Below are 27677 nucleotides of genomic sequence, written 5' to 3'. Positions count from 1 at the left end.
TGACCAGGGGACAATGCAACTGTTAGAAATACGAGTCGGTTGCCAATCATCCAAATTTTGATCATGTGACCATGGGGATGCTACAATGGTCCTAAGTGTGAAAAATGGTCATAAATCACTTTTTCCAGTGCCGCTGTAACTTCGAACATTCACTAAATGACCTGTTGAAAGCTGAGGACTGCCTGTATATCGGCAAGGGCTTGTATATTACATTTTGTGTGACCCAGCTCTGATAGAGGCAAAAAGCTGCAAAAGAATGTAATCCCCCATCGTGTTATTAGCTGCCTGGAGTTATTTGTTTAGCTGCCATCTTGACTTATTCGACACCCTCTCTGTGTTTATCCCAGTGGTGGGATTCAGCTAGTTTGCACCACTTCGGCAGAACTGGTAGCTAATATTTTGTTGCTCAGGCCCAGTACGGACTTCCGGAAGCAGCATCCACACAGAGAACCAGTTGTTCACATATTTGAATCCCACCACTGGTTTAGCCCTAACTATAGTTAAAGTCTTCCAGAAGTGTTTTATCATTGCCATAAACCCCAAGGGAATGCATTTAATAATTTGGCAATTTAATATTCTATTTACAAAATAGTTTTATAATTAGATGGGATAGTTTAAAAAAGATTTTTTTAAAATAATATTCTAGTAGTTGTGTTTACAGTGTATTTAGATTGCTCCATTTTATTTCTTCTAGTTTATTTAGAGATTTTAAATACTGTTTTACCCGAACAGTGTAATCCTGTAGCATCAATAACAGTAGACAATTCTAGGCAGTGATCACAGTGAAGGAGTCAGTCCGTTCATTTTGTAATTGGGCCTAATCCAAAGTATTTTGCTCCCAGGTTCAATCTATGTTATGATAAATTTAAACAGGCAATTCAGTGGGAACGCCTTTTTCTAACAGGGGAAGCAGATTATAAGTAGACAGAGCTTCTTTTCTTCGTATGATTTTTTGGTGGAGGTACAAATAAGACCAGGCTTTGCAGGTTGGTTTTGACATTTTGATATGGAATTACCTTTACAACTTTTCAGATATTCTGTGGGGCAGAATGTTGGAAGGGAAGGGTTAATTGTCTAAAGGCAGTATAGAAATACTTTAGCTTATTTGCTTCCTATTTGCAGATCTTTAATGGGAGAAAGAGAAATTACAGAATAAGCTGTTCAAGCGGTAGATTAGATATGATGAAAGACAATGGAGGAACGAAAAGGAAGGAAAAATAAATAAAGAGGGGCTGAAGTGGCGTTAGCTGTAGGCAGAGCACCTTTTGCTGCAGAAAGATTAGGCATGAAGGTGGGGGTTAAAACTGTCTTCTTTGTTTTGAACTGCAGCACAACAGGATTTTCTCCCAGCTGGAGTAGAAGTGAAAAGAAATACTGTGCAGTGCAGTATTTTTGTAGAGAGAGAGAAAAAAAACTTCATTAAGGCGAGTTTCTATTATACAGAAGAAAATTGTCCGTGGAATAAGATACTTGAAAATATTTTAGGATGGAGTGAAAGCAGTCCATCTAGCAATGCCTTTTCAAATTCAGTGTTTGTTCCTTTTCTCTTTTAATACTTTAACTGAAATTTTTTATCTCCATAGTAAAAAATTAATGCAAACTAAACTGGAAAGAAAAAGTTCAGAAGCTCTAGAAAAAAGAAAAACAATCAAAAAATAAAATAAAAATAGAGAAATAAAGAAACAACAAAGACAGTAAGAAATAAGTAACTTCCTACCTTCATCACACTGAACATAAGCTAATATAACCTTTCACCCTCTTTTAAAGTTAAAAATAAAAATGCTTTTATCCCCATAGTCTAACTTTTATTTAGGTCTAGAAATTGATCTATTTTCAATCCTGTTTCAGCAAAAACTCCATTAGGAATGGCTAGAAGTATTAAATTTATTCCTGATCCAATTCTGCAACTTTATATTCCTTCTTTGCTTTTCTTAATCTTAGAAACATCGAAGAATATTGACCTTTAAATCATTCCAATGGCATCTCAGTATTTGATCTTTTATGAATGGTTGGCATTTAAGAGGGGTCTTTAAAATGTATCCACTGAAATCTGTATGCTTTCTGAAATTTTAGTTAATTAACATTTCAGTTCAATTTAAAAAAAAACAACCTATTTAAAATAAGAAAAAGGTTATAGCCAGTTTTTAATTCTATTCTGCCTTTGGTTCCCTCTAGTGTCCATTTTCAATATTCATCCAGCCTCCGTTCCTAACATAGATTGTGACTCAAGACAGCTCAAAAAGAACAACAAAAAACAGACACTCCCAAACAATCAATATAATAATATATAATATAATATAATATAAGAGCCGAGGTGGCGCAGCAGTTAGAGTGCAGTACTGCAGGCCACTTTAGTTGACTGTGTTCAGCAGGTCAGCGGTTCAAGTCTCACCGGCTCAAGGTGGACTCAGCCTTCCATCCTTCCGGGGTAGGTAAAATGAGGACCCAGATTGTTGGGGGCAATGTAAATATATATTCATTGCTTACTGGTGTACACCGCTTAGAGAGTGCTTGCACTTAAAGCGGTATATAAGTCTCATAAATAAATAAATAAATAAACAAAAGCCTTAAAATGCTATTAAAATAATCAAAACTAATAAAAACAGCAGCAAATACAGGAGAGCACATTCTGAGCTTACACATAGTACAGCCATTTAACCCTTCCATTAGTATCAAGAAATTAGATGATGGGATGTATCAGATGGAATATCTAAAGACTAAACACTTGTTTGAATATGGTTAAAGAAATAGAAAAATTCTGGAGGGGAGGGGCCCCTCAAGTAACATAGTATGAGAAATATAAAAATGTGGGGATGGTTTATATGAGGGAAATGTCTTAGATATTTAAATATAATGGATTTTTAGCTACCAGTTGATAAGAATGTTTTGAATAGATTCAAAATATTAGATGATTGGATTTATTAGATAGAATATTTAAAGATTAAACATTGGTATGAATATGGCTAAAAAGAATAGAAAAATTCTGGATATAAATGTATTTTAGCTTAAGAGGAGTATGTTTTTTAAGTAGTATAGTATTTCTTTTTTTTCTTTTTTTTCTTTTTCTTTTTCTACTCTTTTCTTCTTTCTTTTTGTTCTTTTGATGGGATGGCTTGTATGAGGAAAAAGACTTAAATACTTAAGTGTAATTAACTTTGAGAAAATCTTAATGATAAGAATATATTGAACACTGAGGTGAAAACAAATCTAAATATGAACTTTGAAAACAGGGTTTATGGTGAGGTAATTAAGATGATTAATTAGAAAAGAAGCTTTATAATAATGTTGTGGTTACTTGTAGAAATATTAGAAAAATGTTTATATTTAATTTTTATCTATCAAAAGACTAAGTACTAATTTAAGGTTGGCAAAAGAGAACATCATTGGAAGAAGAGAAAATCAAGGAAAACTACTATGTGGATTATGGAATTACAGAAATTAATTGTTATTGATTGTTTTTAAATATAAACCCAGACAACACAATGTTTACCAAATATTAAGGTGACTATGTTAAAAAAATAATAAAATATATTAAAAAAAATACATCAAACGACCGAAGGATCAAAGCATAACCTTGTCTTACTCCCAGTTTAAAGTTGCATCATTTGCTAAGAATTCCCTTTATTCTCATGCATGCCTTGCTTCCATTCTATATCACTTTTACCCAGGGCTTTTTTCCCCATAGAACGCCCAGAACGGAGTTCCAGCACCTGTTTTGGATGGAACCTTGTAGGGGTAGGCAAGGCGGGTTGTATGACGTGTCTGAGTTCCGGCACCTTTTTTTTTTTTAAGAAAAAAAACCACTGCTTTTACCACATCCAGTAACCCATATTCAGCTCCATATTTATGTAAAGTATTGCGTAATTCAAGACTATTCACTTTATCTATATTTTTTCCAAAACAACAATTGCACAGTACATTTTCTGAGATTTATACACTGAAGAACAGAAATAAGATTTGTGCCCCACTGCCAGGCATAAAACCTTTCCTTTCCCAAATTTTCCTCATTGTCATTGTCATCTCTGAAACATGATAGCACTGTTCCAATATTTGAGGGGCTCCTACAAAGACGAGGGGGGGGTGTCAAACTATTTCCCAAAGCACCATAAGGCAAGACGAGAAACAATGGATGGAAACTAACCAAGGAGAGAAGCAACGTAGAACTAAGGAGAAATTTCCTAATGGTGAGAGCAATCAACCAATGGAATAGCTTGCCTTCAGAAGTCGTGGGTGCTCCATCGCTGGAAGCTTTCAAAAAGACTGGTCAGCCATTTGTCTGAAATAGTATAGGGTCTCCTGCTTGAGCAAGGGGTTGGATTAGAAGACCCCCAAGATCCCTTCCATCTCAGTGATTCTATGTTCTGTGAAACCCTTTCAATCAGAAATGTTATCAAACTCTTTCCCAGGCGCATTAAACAAACTAACTCCCTTGCAGTCTGCATTTACTTGTGAGATTTCCATCTCCATGGAGAATGTATTCTTCCCATTGTGAAGAATAGACACCTTTCTCACACATACCTTAAACAAGTTGCTTTGTCAATCTATAAACAGACCACACCCATATTTTAACATGCTATCTATCTCTGCAGCTGAACTCTCACGAGATTTATGACTTCATTTTATACATTATACATTGTATACATTTTATTAGAAATAAATTTAGTAACTGATTATATTAAATGCATTTATATTTTATCTTGCAATTTATCAGGAAATCCAAAACTTGCAAAATATGTCTGGGAAACCCAAACTGACCTATTTCAATGGCAGAGGACGAATGGAATCAGTACGCTGGCTCTTAGCAGCAGCTGGAGTTGAGGTTTGTTTCTTCTATTTTTGTCAGCCCTATAAGGTAGGCCAGACTAAGAAACCAAAGCCATATAGATCAGGACTACTTTCATTCTTAGAGTATCAGGATTCAAAATCCAAGAAAGACATGTTGTGATTTTTCTAAGCAGATTTTTTTATTCTTCCTTACCCATAGACAGATTCTTGCCAAACTAAAGCATGGCAACACTCCCCCCCCCATATACTCTGGAACTATTGTGGGAAAGCCCTCTTTCCCTCACACAAACCATCTGAACTGAATTGTTACTTGTTCCTCTGGAATGCACCTCCTCCCTCCTAGGAATCCAGAGTACATCCCATCACAAATAGCTATAGTAATTGAAACTTGCAATTCTGAATATGCTTCCTCTTCCTCACTTCATCTTTGTGTGAAGTGGGGCAAGAACTCAGACATTAACTCAGATTGGTTTTTTGGAACAGGCTCAAACCCTGCTTATCTAACCGTTGCCCTGGTAGCAGCTCTTTCCCCACCCTTCAACGCCATTATCTCTTCCCTCCAGAGTGAAGCAAGATGAAATTGGGGCCTTTTTTTGCCTTGAGATTTGATCTAAAGTTTTCTCAATTGACCACTCACATGGGATCATTCTGGGTAAAAGACTCAAGTATCCTGCCAGCACACACACACACACACACACACACACACACATATACACACACACACACACGTTCTTTTTTTCCTTTTGTTCTTATAGCACAGTGGTTCTCAACCTTTTTAATGCCACGACCCCCAACCGGTCGTAAGTCGAGGACTACTCAACCAGTCGTAAGTCGAGGACTACTCAACTGGTGCAGCACCATTTGCAGAATGGGACTTTTGGCGGACTCAGCAGGGCAGAGACAGCCTGGACAATTCCTATTGGCTTTTGAAAGCCAATAGAATTAGACTCTATTCAAGAGAGTCTATTCTATTGGCTTTCAAAAGCCAATAGAATAAAAGGGAGTAGCACAGCTAAGGAAAAGGGGGAAAAAATGGTGGACTGCATTGTTTGGCGACCCCCGTGAAATGGTCGTTCAACCCCAATGGGGTCCCGACCCACAGGTTGAGAACCACTGTTATAGCAAGTACCAAATCTAGATCACAAAGGTGTGGCTGAATCTAGGTGGGAGCAAAACGTTTCCTCTATCCTTTGGCTGCCATCCAGTGGTCATTGTTAGTTTTGCAGCTTACATCTGGCAGCCCTATTCAAGGGTAGGCAGAGGCCAAATCTTTCCCCTGATTTGGGTCAAAGGAGTCGAGGTTTGGAAGGAGTTAAGAGATGAAATGAAAGAGTTAACTTTCCCCCCATTGAACCAACTTTTCTCGTTTGGGGGATTATGAAGCCCCCAAAGGTATTTTAAGCCGAGTTTTCAAAATTGTGTCCCCTGTGATACAAAGTTAAAGCAGTTTTTTCCCTTTTTTTCCAGTTTGAAGAAGTATTTTTGGAAACAAGAGAACAGTATCTGAAATTACGTGACGGTAAATACAGCAACTATTCTTTAGCTATGATCACTGAAATAAATTTGTTATACTATTTGCTCAGAACTATAATAATTGGAAGTTTTTGCTTTGATTTAGTGATGTGCTAATAATAAACAAGGCTATACTTGAAAGAGATTGATTAATTAATTCAAATTTTCAGTTGTTTTTTTTTTAAATAATTGTTGCTGCTTCTGACTCATTTAAGGACATGGTTTATTTGTTTATTTGTTTTACTACTGATAACTGAAGAGGTGACTTGGGGACTTGCCCTTGAATGAGATCGGGATGACTGCGGAGACCCGGGAGGGGGGAGGGGGCCAAAAAGTTCAAGATGAAAGCTACACAATTTAAGCCCTACTTATTTTTTACATGTGTTGCAGAGAGGTGGAGCATTGATCATTCATTTGTTCATTCATTCATTCATTCACTCAAAACATTTATATAGCCACTCATCTTGCAACAAATTCTGGGTGCCCCCAATCAAAAGTTAAAACAACATATTAAATCATATTGAAATTATAAAACCAGGGCTTTTTTTGGTCATAGAACGCCCAGAACGGAGTTCTGGCACCTTTTTTGGATGGAACCTTGTAGGGTAGGAAAGGCGGGATGTATAACATGTGTGAGTTCTGGCACCTTTTTTTTTTTTTTTTTTTTTACAAAAAAAGCACTGTATAAAACTAAACATATTAAAGCATAAAAACCATTAAAAACAACAAAGACTTGGTGCCAGGTCGAACTTCTAATGTGCAATTATTCAAGCTTCTCCCAGCCCTTACAGCAGTGTTTCTCAACCTTGACAATTTTAAGGCATGTGGACTTCAACTCCCAGAATTCCACAGCCAGCATTGCTGGCTGTGGAATTCTGGGAGTTGAAGTCCACATGCCTTAAAATTGTCAAGGTTGAGAAACACTGCCTTACAGGCAAAACTTTATGGGAGGGTAAGAGAGTGGAGGCCTGCCAAACCTCAGGAAAAAGAAGGTTTCAGAGGGCAGAGGCTGCCATAGAAAACCATGAGGTCACAGCTGCCTTCTGGGCTTTTTGTTCCCCGCCCCCTGGCACTCATGGATCCTTTGAATGGGGTAGAAAAAGAAAGGAAGATAGGAGGCTTAGTGAGTGGGAACCAAAACCATTGCCAAGAAGGAAGAGGATGGAGAATATACAAAAATAAGACTTTTTTGAGCTGCATTCATCCTAAATTAATGTGAATTAGTTTTCTACCTTCCTCCAGTAAACACACTACTGTCTATCATTAACTATATCTACAGTTTGACAGTGTTACCGACATCTCTGCAATCCCAACTAAACCCTTCTACCAAGAAAGAAAATATTACTGCTGGGGGTTAGTATTATCAAAATGTGTATTTTTTACAGTGCCAAAATGATTTCCAAAGATTCCTTTGAGAAGGAGTCAAAACAAACATTGTAACTTTGAACAGTCGCTAAACAAACTGTTGTAAGTTGAGGACTACCTGGATACAGTATGGTTTTACCAATACAGTTAGAGAATAGCAGAGAGAGGGATGCTATCCCGTGAAGGCAGGGCACGTTCCAAAATCTGCAGCTGTCACCATCAGGGACTGCCTTGGGGAATCATTGTTGCTCTCCTCTCTCTGTCCACCGTGAGAAAAGTCATCTCCAACAGGCAGAAGAGAGTGTAGTGTTTGTTTATCTGTGGTCTACATGAAAAGACAAGTCATTTGCATTCACATGTTGTATAATGAGTGGCCTGCTGCAACCTGCATTCTCCTCGGTTTGGCTTTGTGAGCCACATCAAGAAGCAGAATGGTGAAGTTGCCCCAGAGAAGCAGATCTTGGGAACTGGCAGCAAAGGATTGGCAGAAAAAGTGGTGATTTTCCAAGGTAGTCGCTAGTCAGGACGTGCAGTGGAGAAATCTCTGCCAAGAGTGCAATTTGCTGTGTATCTGGAGCAGGTGGAGGTTTCATTTCAATCAGCTGCTAAAACCAAGGACGCTGGACATGTCTCATCATGTCCAAACATCAGATAATGCAATGGAAGAGAATATTTGTAGCTCAGGGGTGAAATGTGGAATTTTTGGTGTCCTCTGAGGACTCCCCACCCCAGATAATGGTTTGTGGGTCCTGCATCATGCAGCTTTCTTAACCAATTGTAAAGCTTCCCTTCCTCCCATCCAGTTGTTCAGAAGGAAATGTGAATCAGAGATAAAGGGCAAGCACGCATCAGTTCACTGCTTCTTTACAATAAACAAGGATAAAGTGGAGAATGTGGGAGCGGCACTTTACTGGTAAATTAGACTGAACATGTTTTACCTGTCGAAATTTGAATATGAGTGAAATTTGAGAAATAGGTGAGCAGATGATCTGTGCAAGGTGTTTGTTGGCACATGGCTGACTTCTTAGCAACCAAATCTCATGCTTTATGCAATTTTATAATAGAAATAGAAATCTGTGTGGGGGGTTATGTGTGCATTGTTGTATAAAACAGGGGTCCCCAACCCCCGTTATGTGGACCGGTAACAGGCTGCTGCATGCAGAAAGAGCTAGAGTAAATATTCCTAATAATAGGTACTATTCTCTTTTTTTGAGCTTGGCGGAATTTACTTTTAAATCTGCAGCAACATTTGGAATGCAGTTTTTGTTTCATTTTGCATAAAGAGCTATTATATTTGCCAGTTGATTAAATTTAGTCAGGAAGGTAGGTCATATGCTAGCATCCATCTAGCATACTGCCTCTACTCTACTGCAACCTAGACCTGCTCAGTGATGCTGTGTTTTTCTTTCTTTTCTCTTTTCCCCTTCCCTACAGGTGGATACTTGCTGTTTGATTAAGTCCCCCTGGTGGAGATGGATGGGCTAAAGTTGGTCCAGACCAAGGCTATTCTCAATTACATTGCGGGGAAATATAATCTCCTTGGGGAGGATCTGAAAGAACGAGCACAGTACAGTATTATGATTCATCATCTTAGACTTGATCCAAAGTCTCTGCCCTAATATTACTGCATTCCCACATGCTCACCCACAGTGCATTGGCTATGAATGAGAAACAATTCTCGCAGGCCAAGAAGTAAAAACTTTTAGATCATTGGTTTCTGTTGTGAAATAGTCCTGGAGCCTCTTGTAAATGTTTGGCCAGTCTCATGTCACCCATTAACGTTCTACTGGCACATGCTCCTGATTTTTGCATCTAGTTGTGAGAAGTTAAATGGAGCAGCATTATTGGACTTGTTGAAAGAGAGCATTGAAAGGTTATAACATCTTTGTAATAACTGTCCAATCCCCACTCTGTCCCCTCATCTTTGCACATTGGAAGCTATTAGGCTTTCTAAAAATGGCAGTTGTTTCCAGGAAAATAATTTGAGTAGTTCCCACACTTTCCAGAATTAGGGCATTCCATTAGAATCTTTTTATTTATGTAAAATTAATTATATACCTTTTGTTATGTATCATTTTATTTATTCCTACAATATAAATTTACTATTTATTATTTGTTATTTATTCTACTAGCAATTTTTTAAAAAAAAGACTCAATGTATCATATAGCCAATTAAATGTCCACAGTAAACACCATTTAAATCCGAATGACAAATAATATAGTATCATAATAATAATAACTAAATAAATCATGCAGCCAAAGCGCAAGACAAAGATAGCCAGAGCAGCAGCTGAAAAAGAGCACTGCCTGGTACTAGCAGAAGTTTCTCCTGGGAAGAATGTGCCAGATAGGCCAATTCAGAGAGATCCGTATGAATCATGGAGGGGATCAAGAGCCAAACCAGGATTTTGAATTTCATGTGGAAATCTAATGGCAGCAGTGGAGTTACCAAATCACGGGTGTAATCTGCTCTTGATGAATAATGTTGGCCAATAATCAGACTAAGGCATTTTGTACAAAGTACAAAGTATAGCTGATATGTGATTTTTCAGAGCATCCCCCACATGCAATGAATTGCGGTAGTCTAGTTGGAAAATGATGAGCTGCCATTGCAATTTTTTTTATGATCCAGGTAGGGCTATGACTGACGTACCAGCCAATGAATCCAAGACAACTGTTAAATCCCGCCTCACACTTCATGGACACCTCCCCATCCCTCCCTCCCCATAAAAAGGTGCATTTTGAAAAACTAGTAGGTTAAATGCCAAGTTATAACATTATGTGTATGTCACCTTTGACTTCTTGCATAATTTGGCCGTCTGATTCTATCCATTGGAGCCGCTAACTTTAAAAAAACCCTTTGCCATTGACCTCTCACAGAGGAGCCCAGCTTTTTCAAAAGAGAATAAATCAATTACTTTCGATGGTGAAAGAGCAATTTACTATTCTGGACTGCTATCCAGTGACCTGATTAACAAAAGAAAGATCAAAATCAATTTTAGAGAATCTTTAATTTTATCTGCAGTACAGCTCTTCTGTCTTTCCTTGCAGAATATAATACAGATTTTTCTCCTTCTTTGCTATAAGGAAAACTCCACAATCGCATTCAAGACTTGTTCTGAATGTCCTCATTTTGGTCTGATTGCCAATATCAATATTGGCTTTGCCTGTCTGATCCTGCCCTTGTCTTGCTGACAATCCATGACTCAGGTTTTTTTTTTTGTATGTGTTTGTGTGTGTGTGTGTGTCGAAATGAGACTAGAGGTAACAATACCAGCTTTGGACACCATCACACAAGCAGCCGAGTCAAAGTGGAATTGGAATGGTCTGATTTTGCAGCTTTTCTACTAACAAATGAAATAATTGCGAAAGGAGACAAAATTCAGTCTTCACAGTTTATTATTTTGTTCATAGAATTTCAGAAGCAACGGTTATGCTGGCTTGGAAAATCTAGGAGCAGATTATTCTTTTGGGATTCTGGAAAATCCTGGTTGGGGAACATTGTGCCATAGCATAGAATATGTGATATGTATCCTGTAATTTTATTATTTTTTCAAATAATTTTACTGGAGATTTGAATAAAACAATAAAAGATATTAGAGACTAAGAGAAAGGAAAAAATAATAAAAAATGTTTAAAGAGAATAGAAAGTCCTGCTGCCCTTAGAAAATGACTCCTGAACCCCTTTGTGATGAGTTAAAAACAACTCCGTAATCTCTTCACCTCTTCTTGGGTAACAAATATAAAACTCTTCATCCCATAACCCTTTTGTTAACAATAGGCAAATCGAATAAGTAACATCTTTTTTGGCTCACTTATCAACCATACGGAGCTCTAAGATTTTACCATTAATTGACATATATAAAACTCAGCATTCCACTTTCACCTTTCAGCTGTAACAAAATCCCATTTAAAGGTCACTAGAAGGTCCCAACAGCCTAATAAAAACAAAATGTTAAACCCCAGGTTTAACATGACAAAAAGGGGCCATTTCCCCCTTTACAAAAGACAAACCAATACACAATATCTTATTTTCAGATACACATTTCCTACCTCTATTCTCTAAGCACAACCACAGTTCACAATTCCAGCATCCCAATACAGACAAAAACGAAATAGCAATAGCACTTAGACATATATACCGCTTCATAGTGCTTTACAGCCCTCTCTAAGCAGTTTACAGAGTCAGCATATTGTCCCGAACAATCTGGGTCCTCATTTTACTGACCTCGGAAAGATGTAAGGCTGAGTCAACCTTGAGCTTGTCAGGATCGAACTCCTGGCTGTGGGAATGCAGAGTTAGCCTGCAATACTGCATTCTAACCACTGTGCAATCACAGTTCCTTACTACATAGCAAAAATAAATAATTTTCCTTTTAAAAAAATAATCTCAATTTAAGCTAAAGATAAACAGTAAAATTTAGAACTGTTTAAGTATTAAAAATTATAATTACATAAAATAACTATTAGGAGGAAGCTTTTCCATCCTACCCATTCTAGGCAAATCCAATGAAATATCAATAATCTAGAATCACTCAGAGTAACAATGTAATTTATTTTATCCCTAATGGAATAAGCCAAGTTTATAGTGGGTTTTTTTCTTTTTTCTTCTTCTTCATTTTTTCTTTCTGCAATCTATTCTGGTGGTTGTTGTTCCTTATTATAAATTTCTTTAGTTCCTTAAACGTTCTTTTGTAAATCCAATAAAGAGAAATTATTCCAATTATTCTCTGAGATTCTCACTTTTATTTCCTTCTTGATTTTAGAACCTCATCTGTTGATAGATTTTTATTCAGAGTGTTCATATTCTCTTTAAGTAAATTTTATTCAATTTCTTGTTGTGTGAAATCTTCATTTAGTAACAGAGTGTTCGCTAGAAAACACAATATAGGTTCAATTTCTTGGTTGAGATCTCTTTGCAGTTCTTCAAAGACATCTTTGTCTTCAAAGATATATCAATGTAAATATTGATATAAAAATGTTGAGATTCTATGAAGAGTACAGAGAAAAGTAACAAAGATGATTAAGGGACCGGAGGCTAAAACATATAAGGAACGGTTGCTGGAATTGGGTATGTCTAGTTTAACAAAGAGAAGGACGAGGGGGGACATGATAGCAGTGTTCCAATATCTCAGGGGCTGCCCCAAAGAAGAGGGAGTCAAGCTTTTCTCCAAAGCACCTGAAGGCAGGACAAGAAGCAATGGATGGAAAGTAACCAAAGAGAGAAGCAACCTAGAACTAAGGAGAAATTTCCTGACAGTTAGAACAATTAATCAGTGGAATGCTCCATCATTGGAGGTTTTTAAGATGAGATTTGTATGGAATGGTATAGGCTTTCTTGCCTGAGCAGAAGGTTGGACTAGAAGACCTCCAAGGTCTCCTCAAACTCTGTTATTCTGTTATTTATTCCCAAACATTGTTATAAATTGCCTATCTTTTAACTCCAAGCTCAAAAATAAATTTCCTTTTCTACAAACATGCACTTCATTTTTTGAAAATTAATTTCAAAATCTTTATATTTAAAGTTTTCGAATCCTCAGAACTTTCTGTAGCCAAGACCTTACCTTGCCTTTTGCTGTTTATTTTAAGTTCTTAAAAAATTAAGAGCACTCATTCTCCCAGTGTTTCCAATCATATCATTCTGAAGGTCTTAAATCTATTAATAGGCATTCTATTTGATATACCTTGTTCTTGGTACAATTGTTTTTCTTGGGCAATTGTCTTCAGAAATTTCCTCTACAGTCCCTGTTGCAGTGGAGTTGTCCTTCATCTCTAAGCTCTTCATCAGCGAAATATGTAAGCGAGGGCAAAAGAAGAAGTATGTTTTTAATATACATTTGAGTCCATGCTCACGAAGACTAAGTTTTCACTCAGTGCACAGCCTGCCATCTTGCCCTGAATTAGTTTTGGTTAGAGGACAGTGTCTCTGTTTTTCCAGTCTCAGAGGAGAAAAATTGCTATGGCATATTTAAGAAAGCCATCAAATAGAGCATGGCCCCAGACGATGACTCTTTTCAGGAGAATAGGCATTTCACATGTGACTATTGAAGCTGGGGATTAGCTGCTATAACCAAAACAAGTCTTCTGCAGCAAGCCAAGATGACATCAAAACGACAACATGCCCGGTGACGTGACACAAATCTTCCCATTAGGTATTTGAGTGTCCCAGTGTCTGGCACAAGTATGTAAATGACAGTAAGCTAAGTTAAATTTAATGCTTGTTGAAGTGTGATGTAACATTTCTCCTGTCTATCTTCAAAGAATTGACATGTACGCGGAAGGCACCATGGACTTGATGGGCCTTGTTTTGTGCTACCCGTTTTCCTCACCTGAGCAAAAAGAGAAGCAACTGGCTGCCTTTATCGAAAAGGCTGTGACCAGGTACCTCCCAGTCTATGAAAAGGTAGGCCCGCCCATGACATTTCTTCTAGCAGCTATCCCTTCATTTAGACAAGTGGTGGGGCCTTTTGAAGGACATTAACGTTGCAAGCCTCACTTTTTAATCACTTTTGGAAATTGCCTATTAACCACCTTAAAGTTATTAGAGACTTTTTGCTGATTGAAAAGTTGACATGTTGTGGATTTGCTTATAGATAACAGATGAGATTTGTGATGAAGAAGTACCTGTTTGTAACCTTATAGGGGATGAAGAAATAATAATAATAAATGGTTTTATTATTTTCCTAGCTGATTTTGATTTCTGCTCCAGAATTTAAATAAGTGTGACAATATATTCAAGGAGTCTTCTTTCTTCTTCTTTACTACCAATTATTCTTCCATTTTTAGCATTTGATATGTGTATATGCATGTTTTATTGTACAGAGAAACTATTTTCTTTGGTCCCTATTGAACAACCATAGGATGCTTCTAATAGATTATAAGTTATATTTCTTCTGAAGAGAGTAAATTAATGATTAAAAACTTTTGACACAGTTCTGTTAATGTACCTTTTGGTTCAGCTTTAAGGTTTTTATATTTTATAGGCTCTGGAACATCATAAGCAAGAGTTCCTAGTTGGTAATCGCCTCAGCTTCGCAGATATACAATTGCTTGAAGCAATTTTAATGTTGGAAGAGAGAAAAGCTGATATTCTTGCGCCATTCCCTCAACTACAGGTAATCTAGTAGTGATTATCATGCCAGCTTTTACTCGCCTAATATAAATGACCATGTTGGTTCTGACTTATGCTGCCACTTAAGTCACAAGTGGGAGAGCATAGGAACTGAAGTCCAGCGATGGGGCTTTTTCTTACCTCCATTTTTTGCATAGAAGGGAATTTTCTGGGTGGTTCAAGAACTTGTGCCAGAAGACTCTGGAAGGCCTACTTGAAATATCTGTGTCTGACTGAAGGATTTATGATTTTTTTTAAAAAAATTGTTCATTCCACCAGTGGATTCACAGGGTTGTTTAGAAACATAGCAGGAAAGGGCTTAATGTATCTCATCTCCCTTGGCTTTCTTCTGTGCACCTTGAAGATGGGAACAAGGTGCTTGAGTGGGCTTGGATCATCACTTGTCTTTTAGATACAGCTCCCTCGTGACTAATACTGGCTGGAATAGATTTTTTTTTTTGAAAATGGTAAATTATGCTTCTTTAATGCCTTTCTCAGCCAAAGGGTGGTGCCATCTTTGATGGAGGCAATTCTACTTCCATAGAATAAATTATTGCCAGATCCCTCCCTTTTTATTAACTCTAGGGCAATTTCAAATGTGCCATTTCTAGCCAAGGTGGTGAAATGGATAGTGACCAAGCAGCTCCAAATGCTTTCAGATTCAACTGATATTCAATTTCAGGCTGGAGCATGGTGTGAGACAATCTCTTGAGGGAGCACAGTGGTACCATTTCTCTACTTAGGTTCCTGGATTGGCACCTTTGAATGACATTTACCATGGATTCCTTTCAAATAACCATGGGAAGTTGGAACCATAATCACAGGTCCTGTCTTATCTCAGGAGCAGATTTCAGATAGTGTTCTTGGCAGCCCTTGACTTTTTATTCACCGCCCCTCTGAGCTTTTTTATATCAATGTGAACGGGTTGGGAATGATGACCAAAATGTGTCAGGCTTTCTAATGGGTGTCTGTTCGCCTGGATTACAGACTGTATGAGTCAAGTAGACTAAAGCTGAATCCAAAAGATGCAGTGTACATGATAGGTGGGGGAGACTTAGTTCAAAGAGATGGGACCTTACTTGCAGTTTCTTCCTGCATTTCATTGGTGTAAATAGAGGTATATCTTTGACCTATTTATATTTGTACATGTTTTTGGAAATTATTTTATTTACAGAGAATGTGTGGTTTATACGTTCAACAGGGTAAATATTGTTTGTTTATTTTTTTAGGCTTTCAAAGCAAGGATAAGCTCCATTCCCACCATTAAGAAATTCCTAGAACCTGGAAGCCAAAGAAAACCAATCGCCAATGATGCTTATGTAGCTGTTGTGCTGAAGGTTCTTCAGCTGAATTTCTCGTAACATCATGTCTGCTTGCCAGAACATCAGATAATCAGACCCAGTGCAAGCCAAGAAGATTTTCATCAGACAACAAGGAACCCACTCCAACCTTTACAAGCTGTCCTAAAGGACTCCTTTTATTACTTAACCTCAGATGTTGATACATCTCCCACCCTGGTTTATATGCAATGGTGTTTTCCCACAGAGGACTCCCCATTGTTGTTTATCATGGCACAGTGCTGCCAGATGTGCTAAATGCATGGAGCTTACCTACCCCTCATCTGGGGAATAATTGAGAATCCTCTTTTTGTTTCCTAAAAGCAAAAGATTGTCTGCTGGGACCAAAAACAATAAATGGCTTACTCTTTGGTGCAAATTCTTAAAGTGCATTAAATTTTTGCATTCAAACAATTTGACATAAAGAAGTTTTTTCTTTCTCCCAAAAAATGACATTCATTCATTCATTCATTCATTCATTCATTCATTCATTCATTCATTCATGTATCTTCCTTACAGACATAGAATCATAGGATTGGAAGGAGCTATTGTGCTCAATACTAGAACTCAAATTGTTTGCTTAAAGTTATCCACCACCCACTTCCAGTGGATTCTGGAGTTCAAGCTTTATTGATAAATGGCTGTGTGATCTCTGCATGAACATACCTAGCAAAGGGGAAGTGATTTTGGTGTTGAACAGCTCTTATTTTTAGAAAGTTTTTCTGGACCTTCAACTAGAATCTGCTTCCTTTAGATAAGTGTGGGTGTGAGCATGTATAAAGTTATTTGATTCCAAAACTCATCAGCCCAGTTGACAAAAATAGCAATTAGAATTGAATGGGAGCTGTGCTTCATCTGTGAAGGGCCATGTGTTAACCATCACTGCTTTGAAAAGGATTTATCCCAATTTGACTCTTAAAACAAAGATCAGGTCTGCTCAGAGCTCAGAGCAAATTAGTCTTGATCTTAAATCTGATAAGTCTAAGAGGCATTGGTTAACATTACTAACTTAAAAATGAGTGTTTCCCAAACCAAATTCCATTGAAAAATAATTTAATTGTGTTTAACATATATGATTCAAATCTGTTTCTAACTAATTATTTCAAAACTTCGGGGGGGGGACTCTTGGGTGCATATGGCAGATTGATATCATTAGTAGGCATTCCTGGGTACCTCCTAGCCAGGTATTTGAATGGAAAAATTTGTGCGGAGGCCTTCCAATATTCTATTCAGAGTTGGGTAGCTAGATAAATATCTATCTCCAAAACCCAAGAAAAAAATGTTGAGACTCTTCTAAGCAGTGTCTTTTATTGTTGCTCAACTATAGATAGCTATCTTAACAAACTAAACTGATTTACTTGCACCATAAAAGAAATACTCTGGGAACTATTACGAAGGAGCCATCTTCACTCTCTTTCTCCCACATAAACCATCTAAACTGTGCCCGTCTCTTGGACCTCTGGAATGCACTCCCTCCCTCCTGGGAATCCAGACAACATTTTATCACAATTTTCCATTGATAAGCATTTTGTATGATGCCTTTTTTGTTGATTCCCTCTAATACTTGACATTGTTCCTCCTGAGGAGCTTATTGATAAACTGAAAATCAAAGTAAAAAGGAAGGGGCCATCTTCAGGATTTTGACAGCCTGCCCATCCTTGCCAAAGAACAACCAGCATAGAACCCATCCCATGGTATTTTGGTCAAGTGAGGAGACTGCTCTGTGAAATGTGTTCTTGTGGCTAGAGAAACAAGCAGGCATTTGAGGTTGAGCAAAACCCCAACACACTGGGTTACTTTTTTTAAAAAAATTTTTACTTGGTTATTTTTCTTAATACTTTGGCCACATAATGAGAAGAGAGGACTCCTTGGAAATGATCCTGATGTTGGGAAAGATTGAAAGCAAAAGGAGAAGAGGATGGAGATGGTTAGATGGTGTCATTGATGCAATGTCATTGATGCAATGAACATGAACGTGGGCAAACTCTGGAGATAGTGGAGGACAGGGGGGCCTGGCATGCTAAGGTCCATGGGGTTACGAAGAACTGGACATGACCTAGCAGCTGAACGATGGCAACAAAGGTCCTACACTAGGCAAACATTTTAAGCAAACTCTTCACCAAACTGATCCTTCGCCAGGTAAAGGATCCTTTATATAGAGGGCTTTTCTCCATTTACCTGCCTATTGATTGAAGGAGGTTTAGAGGAGGTAGTACCAAAAAAACAAAACACTATGTGCCTTAAATACACCTGCCCAGACAGTTGCATAACCAAGCTGCATCATGCTCTGTGTGAGGGCCACTTTTTCCCAATATGGATCGACTTGAAAGTCAGCTGTTCCGCTGGGGAAAAGGCACTGAAATTCTTCTCTTGGCCACCAACGAAGTTCCTCCTCCATCTGGGCTGCTCCTTATCTCTCTTCCGTCAGAAGGTGGAGCTTGGGAGCTTTATATATTGAAGGTGCACGGAATACATTGCTTGCATTAAGAAGAGCCTGTGTTTACTGAGGCTTCTCAGCAGGTCAGTATTCAAAGGTAGAAACTCGAGGAGAAAGTGGTGGCAGGGGCAATTCTATAACCTTAGAGTTTGTCTTCTTTTTGCTTATTGATTTAGTGGTGACTAATAAGTCAGGATGGAAATGACTGCAAAATTCTTCTCTGAAAGTCCAGAGTTAGTGTTGGGGAAAAGAGCAGAATTATGTGGGTTAGAAGGAGGGATTTGTGAGAAATAAAAACTGTCATGAGTTCATGAGTCTTTGAAACTCACATGCCTTTCCATTTAGATGAACAAACTAATACTCCGTTAACCCTTTGAGTAGAATTGCACTAATAAAGACATGTTGCAATCCTATGCCTGCTTATCTACGAGGTGGGGACATTGAGCTCAATAGAATTTCCTTTGGAGTAAACATATAGTTGATAATGCTAATATTTACTTGTCACTAGTCCAAAAGAGAATCAGTTACTCCCAATGGAATAGATGGGGGAAAAAAGAATAAATCATAATTTGAATATTTTAGGAAGAGAATGCTTTTAAAGTTAGCTATGCTGGATTGGTCTTCAATTGTTGCGGGTGACAAAGTTTTACAACAGTGAAAATATCATCCCAATAAGAGTGTGGGGGGGGGGGAGATGGAAGGAATGACTGTATTTTTCCTCCTACAGAGGCAGATTGTATATACATCTGCTCAAGATAACATGATTTAAAAAAAAAAAAGATGTTGCTATAAAATTGGTGTTTTGCTAAAAGCAATGTATAAAGGAGCATTGTAAAATGTATTCTGGTCTACCTGAGGGTATTTGTATCTTCATAAGATTGTATATTTATATACTTAATGTAGCAGGTGCCAGGCCCCTAAAACCAATAAAGACAAATAGAGTTATTTCTAAACCGGTTCCTTTATTGTTCCTTGCCTATAGACAAATATTGTCAAATTAAAGCAACTACTTGCATCATTAAAGGTATACTCTGAGAATTGCTAGGAGGTGTCTTAACTCTCTTTCTCAAAGTCAAACTATCTAGACTTCATTGTCTCTTATTCCTTTGGAATGCATTCCCTCGCTCCTGGGAATCCAGACCACATTCCACCACACAGGATAACAGTTTAGTAGAATCATGGCTGGAAAACCAAAGCTTCACTACTTCAAAGGAAGAGGGCGAATGGAAACCATAAGGTGGATGTTGGCTGCAGCTGGGATTGAGGTGAGTCTTCCAAACTCCTCTTAATTAATAATGGTTAATTAATAATAATCTATTGCTGCCAAGGTGGCTACATTTTAATTCTCAAATACAAATCTGTAATGAACAAATAAGTCATAAACTTCATGATGATGACATTGTGGAAATCCATATTTTTTTCCTAAAATGTATTAAGTGATTAACTTTCACTACTTGATCATCATTGTGTTTGTAGCTCATTTGTTGGGTTCCTACCTCATGTTAACTATGTTTCCCTTAGTCATGGTCTGATTTAACCATAGTTGGCTGGGTTATCACAACTTAACTCAGTGAATCTAGCTATCCAATTTCCTCTTGGAATATGGAGTGTCTTTTCTTACAAATCTCTGCCAGGTATGGTGGACATGGAGATGAATCTGGCACTTGCAATAATTTTGGAAGCCATGGAAATCTTTTGTCTTTTCTGTTTACCAGTTTGAAGAACAATTCATTGACTCAAAAGAAGCACTACAAAAGTTAAAAAATGGTGAGCATATTACCTTGTTTTTGCGTGTGACATACAGCAAAACTGTCTCATAAAACTTTTGATCTAAACATTAAGCAAGTGACATCTTCTCAGAAGTATAGGTAAAATATTGAAATTCTAAGCATGGCCTACAATGGAGGTGGGGAACAGTGCCCCCTTTTATGACTTGTGGACTTCAACTCCCAGAATTCCTGAGGCAGCATGGCTGGCTCAGGAATTCTGGAGGTTGAAGTCCACAAGTCATAAAAAGGACATCGTTCCTCACTCCTGAACTGTAAAATGCATCTCTACATCATCTGCCATGCTAATAGTTGGAGAGAACCCTTCCATTAATCTGTCCTTTTTCATTTACCAGATGGATGTCTGCTTTTTCAGCAAGTGCCCATGGTGGAAATGGATGGGATGAAGCTGGTGCAAACACGAGCCATTCTCAATTACATTGCAGGAAAATACAACCTCTATGGGAAGGACCTGAAGGAGAGAGCACTGTAATGTAGCATTTTATAACTGTTTGCTATACATAAGATGAGGAGGAACGGGCAATTCATGGCAAACTATGAGAGCTGGAGTGTGTTCTGCTGACATACTATGAGTCAGCAATTTTTGCTTCTCAATCGCCTCCAAGTAGGACAGAAGCCTTCTGCAAAAAGCGATACACCCTCTCAGTTAGAATTAAGTTCATTTGAACAAGGTCATTAGTAGTCAGGGCATTTCTTGGCACTATTTAAACCCGGTAAACTAGGTCAGTGTTCCTTTCTTAGGTTTTATCTACTTATTTGCTTCTAAAATGGTTCCCCCCCCCTCTCTCCCTGGAGTTGTGCTTCACTGAAAAGATGGCTTTTGAAGATTTTGATGGCTAGTCTTTTTGATGGTCAAGGAGTATGGTTGGGTTGAGTACATACTAAAGAACATCAGAACTTATAGGAAAGGAAGTTTCATCTGGAAAATTCACGATAAACAGGAACATGTTGCAAGTAGACTTCAGAAACAAGTTGTCCTTGACTTACAACAGTTTGTTTAGTGACAGTTCAAAGTTACAACAGCACTAAAAAAGTGACTTATGACCATTTTTCACAGTTATGACTATTGCAGCATCCCTATGGTCACATAATCAAAATTCAGGCACCTGGTGCCAAGCCTGTCTTTATGATGGTTGCTGTGTCCCAGGGTCACGTGGTCACTTTTTCTGACCTTCTGACAAGCAAAGTCAATGCCAGAGGGAAGCCAGGTTCACTGAACAACTCTGTTATTAACTTAAAAACTCCAGTGAATTGCTTAACAACTGTGGCAAGAAAAGTCGTAAAATGGAGCAAAATTCATTTAACAACAGTCTTGCTTAACAACAGCAATTTTAGGCTGAATTATGGTAATAAATCGAGGACTACCTGTACACATGGCTGATTTTAAGCTATATCCATTCTATTAATGAATGAATGTGATACAGGCTTATTGTCAGTATAAAGCAAAAAATACAATTCGTGTGAAGAGTGATGATTACTGAAACTTAAATACAAAGTTCTAGTGATGCTTTTAATTGATGGTTGCGTAACTGAAAGGAGGAATTCTTTTGTATTGGAAGAATGAACCAAGTCATTCCAACAGCTCCACAGCTAGAATTCAGTGGAGGAAGCTCTGTGTTCAGACCTGTCTAGACTCACAGGGATCTTCTTTTCCTTTTCAGAATTGACATGTACTGTGAAGGGACTGTAGATCTCAATGAGGGAATTATGATGCTTCCCTTCAAGCCAGCTGACACCAAGGAGAAGGAGTTACAGACAATCCTGGAAAAAGCCTCCACCAGATATTTCCCAGTCTATGAAAAGGTAGGGAGCAAAAGGAAAGCTAAGGTGATGGACGAGCACAACAAACAGCAGCAAAACCCTAGTCTCTCTTTCCAACCTGGTGTAGACCAGTTGGGAATGCTGGGAACTCTCCTCAGTGAGAGTATAGTTCTGCCAACTTCCTCCATATCTTCAGTAAATACTGTCCTCTGAAGGCATGGCAGAAACGTTCATTCAGAATCGGAGTTTACAAACAGATATTTATCTGAGCTTACCATCAGGTGGAAAGGACACTGCTCCCAGCAAAGAGCTTTTGAATATTATGAAACACAGGATGGGGTCAATGTTGGGTTTTAATTTACAATTATATGTGTTTAACTACCTGGTAGACAGAGAGGTGCTTGTGAAACATTCTGTCAGAATGGTAATGAATACTAATCAACTTCATTGTAAGATATCTTTCTCCTGATCAGGAAGGTTTACAATAATAGTTGGAGCAGGAAGTACAGAATCATGCATTGTTCCAAAATATAAATTTCTTCACTTATTGAAATACTGCATGTCATATATTTTCACAGTACTTAGCCGATTGATCTGAGTATAATTTTGTATACTTTAATCTTAGCATGGCACCACTGAAACACACACAAGGATGCTCTGCTTGTGCATCTTTTTATTCTCCAATTACCAAAAAAGGGAGACCATAGAATGATGAACCTAATTGTCCAGTTGCATATATCATATCACTTCCATGTGCTGCATGAGAGATCCTGGAAAATACTTATAGAAAAGAAATTACTTAACATGACCTCTAAAACCAATAGGGAAAATGTTCAAACTCTTTTATGAAACTTTTATGGCTGCAGAATAAGAGAGTTACAATTTGCTTTTCTCCCATTTTGCTTTTTTTCACATAATGCATTTGAGTTCCTGGAGGCCATAAAGAAAAGTAGAATCCCTCTAAGCCACAGATCCCCAACCTTTTGGGCACCAGGGACTAGTTCCGGGAAGAGAGGTTTTTCCGCAGACCGGAGAGTGCATAGTTTTGTGTGCTGCCTACATCTTGCGGATGGGGCTTGGCTTGTTTGTGCGGACCGGTTGCTGGCATGCTCTAGCCCAGTACTGGTCCATGGACCGGGGGTTGGGTACCCCTGCTCTAAGAGGACAAAGACAAATGAAGAACTGCATCCCACTGGATATTTTTCAAAATTGAAAAGTGGGCTATGAGGTGGTTCTGCTCATTCTCTGTGCATAGGATGACATTTTAGTTTTTTAAAGAAACCCTTGATACGTGTCTCTTGAAATTAAAGCTCAGTTTGTAAGTTAACATTAAAAAAAAAAAATCCACTCGCTCCCTGTAAAAGGATGGGACCTTCTCCGGTTGGCTAACTTGCAAGGTTCTTTGATATTGAATATATACCGTATCTAAAATACAATAAGTCTTTAACATGTTTTATGCTCTGAAGGTGCTCAAAGATCATGGACAAGACTTCCTTGTGGGAAAACAGCTTAGCAGAGCAGATGTTCAACTGCTTGAAAGCATTTTGATGGTGGAAGAGTTGAAGGCAGATATTCTCTCAACATTTCCTCTATTAAAGGTAAGCAACTACTCTTGTAAGCAATAAAACAATAGAGGTAAGCAAGCAGTAAAAACATGCAACACAACGCCAAATAAAAATCCCATCAGTTCCTGAATCATGTTCTCCAAATGGTAATGACAGAAGTGCAAGGTAGTTTGCTGTACCAGGCATAATAAGGTGGTGATCATTTCAGCTGCTGGTAATAATTATATCTCATAGTTAGTTCCCCTGGTATGTTGGTACACATCAAGCCGATAGTGAAAGATAATGTGCAGTTATTCTTATACTAGACCCTAATTCAAATCTGGTCCTCTTTTTTTTTTTTCAGTTACAGCAGCTTCTGCCCACCCACTAGTTCGAAATATGCATATATGGAATGCTAATTCTTTATAGTATTTACTAGCATTTTAATGCATATCTTCAACCTTAATGGATACAGACAATATGCATAGGCTAAAATTTATGAAAAAAAAATCTATTATTAGATAAATGTTCCTAGGTTCTAGATAAATGTACCTAGACTCTCTAGGTGTTATGAACTATAATTTCCATCTTCCTTCAGTGATGACATGTTGACTACGGCTGTTGGAATGTAAAGCAAATCTGAGTGCCAGGCTGGTGTAGTGGTTAAAGCACCAGGCTAGAAACGAGGAGGCCATGAGTTCTATCCTGCTTTAGGTAGGAAGCCAGGTGGGTGACTTTGGGCCACGCAAAGCCCTAGAAAGCAGGCAAGGCAAACCACTTCTGAAAACTCTGACAAGAAAAACTGCAGATACTTGTCCAGGCAGTTGCTAGGAATCAATGCTTACTCAAAACCACACACACAAAGCAAATCTTTTAACCATTTTTTTTTATCATGGAAGTTTGTGTTGACAGATATGCCTCTTTTGATGAGTACAGTTTGCAACCAAGATCAAAAGCAGCTTTCAAATAAATGAGTCTTCAGAATATAATAACTGCAGGTTGTTCAAATGTTAGCCATGTCAATTTAGCCATGTAAAAATTCATTTTTTTTCCTTCTAAACTTTTTTCCTTTTTCCTTTTTTTTTAGGCTTTTAAAGGAAGACTAAGTAACATTCCCACAATTAAGAAATTTTTGCAGCCTGGCAGTGCACGAAAACCTCCAATGGATGAGAAAATGGCAGCTGAAGCAATAAAAACATTCCATTAAATTTTGGCTGGGAATCTGGGACCAGTCACTGCTGTAGATAGAAATGCTGACTTTAGATGAGGCAGTAACTGTACTTCAGGTGATTGTAAGGGAATATATAACTTTGCAGGTCTGTATTTCCGGATCAATCCACATAATTACAGTGGAAAGCTAAATGAGCAGTAGAAAGATCAAGCAGTAGAAAGATCAAGAGAAGTAAAGATGAAATGGGTACAGTACAGTACCATTAAACTAACCTGAAATAAAATATTCCAAACCAATATTTATTTGATTATTTAAAAGTAGACACATCTCTTCAGAATTAAGCTATCAGTAATGTGTCTCAATTGACACATTTGACACAGTGAACATGAATTTGGGCAAACTCTGGGAGGCAGTGGAGAACTTGGGGGGGCTGGTGTGCTGTGGTTCATGGGGTTGCAAAGAGTCAGACAAAACTTAGCAACTGAATAACATGTCTGATCTTAAATTAATTATTTAATTAATTAATTCTTAAAATTAACACTTTAAGAAGACATTAGCCGCCCAGAGCCTCTTGGTAGAGAGATGGGCGACATAAACATTTACTCAATCAATCGAACAATCAATCAAGCAAGAAATATTATTGCTTAGTGATGGTTTCCATCAAACAGAGAGGATCAGGTACAGAAATTATCTGATTCATTCACTTCTATACTATAATGCGGCAGGTTTGATTTAATTGAAGATATCAAAAGATTTTATCTTATCTGTGAAAATCTATATACTGCTAAAACTCTTGTCATGACCTTTCACTGGTTGAAACAGTATATCATAAGGCAACCATTTTTGAACAAAGGTACTTCAGATGGGCTAACTTATAGAAAATGTCCAAAATCCGGCACTCCTGATTTCTGAAGAAATGAGATTTTGAAAAGTTGTGGCTGCTTCAGACCAACTGGCTCCTGCTGTGCTTCTTGGTTGCTGCAGTCATCTGATCTTCATTGTCAACATTTTGTGACAGTTTCCCAGCCAGTCTCACAATCCCTCGCTCCCTCCCTTCCCCACCCAGCAGCAACCACTTTCGTTCGTGCTGGGAAGGAAAGGGAAGGAGATTTCGGATGCTCCCTGCCAGTTTCCCACAAGGAAACTCAAATGAGGGATTGGAATTTGGAAGTCATTCCTGCTTTTTTTGCCCTCCCTTGGTCATTTTGTTTCTCTGTATAACAATGACCCAGCAGGGCACAGGTTGTCTAGTAAACTATATGAAGAAAAGTCACCTTCCACTTGAGTTCAGCTTCTGGTGACTATATGGATACTTGATTGCATTTCATTAGAGCAGTTCCTTGCACACTAGCAGCAACCAATACATTTGCTTCATTTTTGCATACATTTATATACAACTTACATTCAAAAGTCATGAACACAAGTTCTTAAGAAAAGAGCAGCTTGGACAGCAACAATAACACATGAAAAGACTGCTTCTGAACAAAATGACCGAATTATCCTTCATTGTGTATCCTGAACCATGTTTAACCACTGCATGGACTTTTAATATAAAAATTAGTATGATGCACAGCAGAGGCTACAGTTGGAAATGCAGGTGGGGGTAATGCCAGGTGCAGAAAAACTAAGGAGGTCACAAAAAGGCGTTTCTCAGTTGGTAGATTAGTTGCTCACACAACTTGTATTGCAACCATTTATTGTGTACACAATGGTTATAAAACTTTACAAACCAACCCCTTGGCACGGACGTGCCATGGCAGAACACAGCATACTGTACATGCCTATTGTCCATCGCAAGGAGCATTGCATGTTTACTCCTGTAAGTATTTACTTTTAATTAAGCTTGGGATGATCACACTAGTTTTTAGGTCATCTTGGAAATCTCACGTGGATATTGCCTGGAGGGCATTTACCAGTGTCTTTGCTAAAGCTAGTAAATAGCCTTCTTTATTAAATAAATTTATACCACCAACCAGCTCACATACAATGACTCTGGGTGGCATACAGGTAATCCTCAATTTAGGACCATAATTGAGCCCAAAATTTCTATTGCTAAGCTAAGTTGTTAAGTGAGTTTTGCCCCATTTTCTTGCCACAGTTGTTAATTGAATCACACGACCCCAGGACAGTGCAATCATCATAAATACATGCCAGTTGCCAAACATCCAAGTTTTGTTCATGTGACCAAGGGGATGCTGCAACAGTTGTAAGTGTGAAAAACTATCATAAGTCACTTTTCCCAGTGCTGTTGTAACTTCAAAGAATCACTAAATAAATGGCTGTAAGCCAGGGTTTTCTGACTTGGGCTGATGGAAGTAGTGCTCTTGGTTTATATGTCGAACATTTCATTGCAGGCAAACATCTCCATCCCAGTTGGCTACTGTGTACCAATTGTGCATTGTTGCTCTTCACAGACACCATTTTATTCTGAGTTACTGGGTTGGTAAAAGATTGGGTTTGTTTTTTTTAACAAGTTCATTAATGGAAAGCTGCAATCTTGGAAGCTGATTCCTTCCTTTCTCCCATTGATTGTGGATATACCAAATGAGAAGGAGTGACATACAAGTAGTCCTCGACTCACAACCACATCCCAGCCCAAAATTTCCATTTCTAAGCAAGACAGTTGTTAAGTGAATCGCCGCCGTTGTTAAGTCAGCAATACGATCATGAAATCTGGCTTCCCCCTTGACTTTGCTTGTCTGAAGGTGCAAATGGTGATCACATGACCCTGGGAGGCTGCGACCCTCATAAATACATGCCACTTGCCAAGCATCTGAATTTTGATCACCTGATCACGGAGATGCTGCAAGGGTCTTAAGTGTGAAAAACTGTCATAAGTCACTTTTTCCAGTGCTGTAGTAATTTTG

At 38.1% G+C, this 27677-nt stretch overlaps 2 protein-coding genes across 2 annotated transcripts; both read left to right on the top strand.

The window, feature by feature from the left end:
- The first annotated feature begins 101 nt into the window (after positions 1–101).
- Positions 102–16483, top strand: LOC120306931 (glutathione S-transferase 3-like). Its single transcript, XM_039340995.1, is given in 7 exon segments — positions 102–986; positions 4712–4819; positions 6253–6304; positions 9097–9229; positions 13924–14065; positions 14646–14777; positions 16003–16483. Coding segments are annotated over 6 exon segments (678 nt in total). The 5' UTR covers positions 102–986; positions 4712–4732; the 3' UTR covers positions 16135–16483.
- A 1992-nt stretch (positions 16484–18475) lies between these two features.
- On the top strand, positions 18476–25106 carry LOC120306927 (glutathione S-transferase-like). The gene is made up of 7 exons (XM_039340988.1): positions 18476–18630; positions 19687–19812; positions 20263–20314; positions 20670–20802; positions 21996–22137; positions 23562–23693; positions 24727–25106. The coding sequence occupies exons 2-7, from the start codon at positions 19726–19728 to the stop codon at positions 24844–24846; spliced, it is 666 nt and encodes a 221-aa protein (XP_039196922.1). The 5' UTR covers positions 18476–18630; positions 19687–19725; the 3' UTR covers positions 24847–25106.
- Positions 25107–27677: the final 2571 nt, after the last annotated feature.

This window comes from Crotalus tigris, unplaced genomic scaffold (assembly GCF_016545835.1).
Source record: "Crotalus tigris isolate CLP2741 ecotype Arizona unplaced genomic scaffold, ASM1654583v1 scf7180000017764.6130737, whole genome shotgun sequence".
Lineage (NCBI taxonomy): Eukaryota > Metazoa > Chordata > Lepidosauria > Squamata > Viperidae > Crotalus > Crotalus tigris.
This window is presented reverse-complemented; position numbering and strand designations above follow the sequence as displayed.